We start from the raw sequence: 3,949 nt of genomic DNA, 5'->3' as shown, positions 1-3,949 counted from the left end.
AGGTTTACCCCAGGAGCCTCGCACGGGGCATGCTCAGGGGGATGCTCAGGACCCACGGGTGCGGCAGGCACCGCTGGGATTGGGGGCTGGAGCCCAGCACGGGCAGTGGTTCCATCCAGAAATGATGAAAAACGTCAGCCTGCCCCCTCTTCTCTCGGATAACGGCCTGTGCTCTTCACCCATAATTCAGGAGAAGGTTGGGAACATGCCTGGAGCTCCAGCACATTAATTATGAACCACCCCGCTCACACAGCCCTGCGCCGGCCGCTGCAGTTATTCCTGCCAGCACAAAATGAGCTCCGTGAAAAGATCCCCGTGTCCTGCACAAGGGCACTGCAGGTGCTGTGCTCCCAGGGACACCCCCATCCCTCCAACAGCCAGCACCAGCCCTGGGGAGGGCGACAGGGCAGCGTCTGCAGCGCAGGGACTGCATGCGGGGCCTGGATCCTGTGCCAGGGGCAGGATTTGGCTCTTTCCTGCCTGCCTGCACCACCACACAGGGGATATCCCTGAATGTCACCCAGACAGCACCCCCAGCTCCCTCCCCACTGACCCCACAGTGCCATGCCAAGCACCTGCCTCAGATGGTGAAGGGACACAGAGCCAGCAAAAAAGAGGCAGCAACCCACTGACAGGACCTTGGCTTTATTCCAGTCGATAGAACATCCCCCTCACAGCAGCTCCCCCTGCCCATCTACAGGGGCAGCCCAGGGCAGCTCCAGACTTGCAGAGATTCACCTCTGCAGAGATGCAGGTTCACAAAATCTTCACCCAGCCAAGGTTGCAAGGTGCTTTTTTTCCCTTGTTTCCCATTTCCCACGAACAAGATGCATCGCCTCCATCTCCGCTGCAGCAGGGCCAGACCCTACGGGGCTGGTGAGAAGAGGCTGAGCAGGGCCAGGGGGAGCAGGGCCGAGAGGAGCTGGTGGTGTTCCCCATGCAGGGACCCCCCGCTGGCTGTGGCCCCCCGAGAGGCAAAGACCTTGCGGCTGCGGAGGGGCTGCGGCGGGCGGAAGTTGTTGATCATTTTTAGGAGCGTGGATCCCTCGAGTGGGAAGTGCAGGGTGCTGACGAATGCCTTCAGCTGTGCAGGAGAGAGGGAGGGTGGGCAGCTGCATTGCCAGGCACCCCAGGCCCCTGCCCTCTGTTAGCCCACCTCAGACTGCCCCACTGCCAATGGCACAGGACCCAGGGCATGGCCCCACACCGGTGGATGTCCTCCCACCACCCCCCAGCGCTCTGCTGAAGCCAGACCCATAGGTAAGCACAGAGGCAGGTCCTTACAAGGATCAGGTCTTGAGTTTTAAAGGAGCTAATTGTGTTTTGGTGCCAGCAGTGAGCACTTAGAGAGTGGCTGGCCCATGACTCCCTCAACAAAATACATCTACTAAAATGCTTGACCAGCAGAGGAGAACTCCTTCCTTCCTTCCATGCATCCATCCATCTCCTTGGAGCCTCCACTGAGCTTCAACGGATTCACTCCCATTTCTCTTTCTGAATGCCAAGGCTGGGCAGGAGTGCAGTATGGATGGGATTTCTCCCCACTGGCAGGTGGCCACATCTCCATTACTTAACCTTCATAAAATTAATTGCCAAGTTGCCAGGAGCATTATTCTAGAGATGACTTTCCCTGTGCTCTTGCTCTAGGGTCAGGAAGGACAAGGAGAGAGGTCACCCTGGGGACCCAGCCTGTGGGGTGCTGGCCCGTGGGGCTGTGCACGCCAGTACCTGCTCCCGGCCGATCTCCACGGGCTCCTCAAACACAGTCCAGACCACGGCCTCGCTGCAGTCGGGGGTGGTCAGGGAGCCCTGGTAGCGGTAGTAGCCCGAGAGGCGGGCGGCAGGCGGCAGCAGCGTGCTCAGGCGGAACGTGGAGGCCAAATCCACGGAGTCCCCTGTGCGGCAAGACGGGGCACTCAGCCTGTCCCCTGGCAGGGATGTGGTGGGGACAGCAAGGCCACCCCCATCAATTTCCCCTCAGCAGATGAACCCAGATGAGCTCAGAGATTGGCAAATTCCCCCATCCAACCCACTGGGGTGCATCCCTGCCCTCCCACTGAAGGGTCTCCCCTTTCCTGCCCTGCCCTGATGAGGAGGTGGCTCACCAGCATGGGAGACATTCCTCAGCCCTGCCACGATGGTGTTGTAGTTGGTGTTGGTGGTTTCAGAGACCTGTGTCCGGGGAGAACAAGTGATTGAATTCAAGCAGAGCCTGAGCAGGGCAGAGCTGGGTCATCCTGTCCTGCCAAGCAAAGACAGGCAGAGCCAGCCTCCCCTGTTGCAGAGCACTGGGGAAGGTTCCCAGCCAGGTTCTCTTGCAGTCAGTGCGTTCCCCAGCCTCTCCTGGCCTTGACCCAGCCTTCCTGCCCCTTCCCACTCCTTCAGGACATCCGTACAATGCTCACCCAGCTGTACCGCCAGCACCCAGGTCCTAGAGGGCCCCTGCAGACCCACCTGGAAGAAGAAGCCGAGGACAGCCAGCCCATTGGGATGCCCCTTGGCCTCTGCCAGTGTCTGGTACTTGGCATTCATGTGGACGATGTGCATCTGAGGAAAGCACAGAGGAGGCAGATGTGCGCAGCTGCCCCCAGCCAACGCCCTGGCAGCAGGACATTCTGCTATGGATCCTTCCAGCCAGCTTGGCCAGACTCTGAGCCAACCTCTCCCAGTAAAGCCCTTCCGGTCCTATTGGCACATCTGTGGAGTGGGTGCTTGGAGGATCAAAGAACCCCAGTGAAGCAAGCATTCTTTGAAGGGTGTGCAAAAGGGGGGCAGCAGTCCCGGGGTGCTCGCCAGACACAGAACATAAATTCTGCTTTCCTCTGGCAGATAATGAATATTTTAGAGGCGCAGAGCCTCTTTCATCCAGAAGGATCCCAATGTGCTTAGCACAGCACACTCCTGCTTGCTCTCACTTGCATTCACTAGCTCAGTGTGTGGTCCCAGCAGGGCACAGAGCCCCCCAAACCCCACTGAGTGCCTTGGATGAAGCAGCTTGGCCCATGCATGGTAAAGAAACACCTCAAGTCTCACTTCAGCTGCTTTTTCACCAGCCAGGTGCCTGTACAGAAGCACTGTTGATGCCACCAGTGCAGAGTCACAGAGCCCCATCACCTGCTGCACAACAGCCTTGGGGTGCCCCAGCATCTCCCCTTCCCACCACACCAAGGGCTTGGGCAACCCAGAACGTGCTGGGGGTTTTTTCTCACATACCTCCATGGGGAGCTGGCGCCCATCCAGGGTGTGCTCGGAGCCGTTCCCAGCCGGGCTGCCCCAGTGGAAGTGGAGCTGGAGCGCGCGGTACCGGCCGGGGAGGCCCCCCCCGCTGACGGTGATGTGCTCAGAGGCCGACTCGCCCGCCAGGCTCAGCATCACTGCAAGGGCAGCAGGACAGGCTGAGGGGAGGCTCGGGGTGGGGAACAGCCCTGGCACAGCTCCTTCTCCCCGGCTTCATCCCAGCACTAACATTCATCCGCATGGGATCCTGCAGCACCCAGGAGTGGCACCACAGCCCGGCCCCAGTCAGGATGGTGCCTGGGGAGCTGGGACAGGGGAAGGTGCCCAGCTTCAGCACGCACCTGTGTGCCCGTTGTTTGTGAGCCTCCACTTGCCAGGGGGAGCCTGGTCGTAGCCCTCGAAGAGGATGTCCCCGAGGCCACCATCCCGCTGCAGCCGGCGCCTGTCGATGTTCACAGGGGACTGCCTGTCGCCACCACACGTGGCTTTCAGCTCCTTCCAGTGGCTGGGCCCTGCAGAGGAGGAGCAGGGGCACCATGGGCAGCCACCAAACCACCGCTGCCCCCAGAAGGGGACACAAGCCCATGGGCGACTCTGTCCCCAGCCAGCTCTGCTGTCCCTGCCAGCCTGGCCTTGCATCCCATGGGAACTGCTCTCCTGCCCGGCTAAGTTTCCTTCCTATTGATGAGCAGGGGCTTATTGCAGCCTCATC

At 60.4% G+C, this 3,949-nt stretch overlaps 1 protein-coding gene across 1 annotated transcript in view; it reads right to left on the bottom strand.

Annotated features, from left to right (window-relative positions):
* Window positions 1–865: 865 nt before the first annotated feature.
* Window positions 866–3,949, bottom strand: part of LOC102041621 (carbonic anhydrase 15-like) — a 4,910-nt gene continuing 1,826 nt past the window's right edge. The window contains exons 3-8 of the mRNA XM_005421542.2: window positions 3,579–3,749; window positions 3,214–3,374; window positions 2,455–2,547; window positions 2,106–2,172; window positions 1,729–1,895; window positions 866–1,084 (exon numbers count right to left, since the gene is read on the bottom strand). Coding sequence (XP_005421599.1) covers window positions 866–1,084; window positions 1,729–1,895; window positions 2,106–2,172; window positions 2,455–2,547; window positions 3,214–3,374; window positions 3,579–3,749 — 878 coding nt within the window. The remainder of the gene's footprint in view (window positions 1,085–1,728; window positions 1,896–2,105; window positions 2,173–2,454; window positions 2,548–3,213; window positions 3,375–3,578; window positions 3,750–3,949) is intronic.

The sequence above is a fragment of the Geospiza fortis genome, unplaced genomic scaffold (genome assembly GCF_000277835.1).
Source record: "Geospiza fortis unplaced genomic scaffold, GeoFor_1.0 scaffold408, whole genome shotgun sequence".
Lineage (NCBI taxonomy): Eukaryota > Metazoa > Chordata > Aves > Passeriformes > Thraupidae > Geospiza > Geospiza fortis.
Note: the sequence above shows the minus strand (reverse complement) of the source record. Positions and strands in the feature narration are given on the sequence as shown.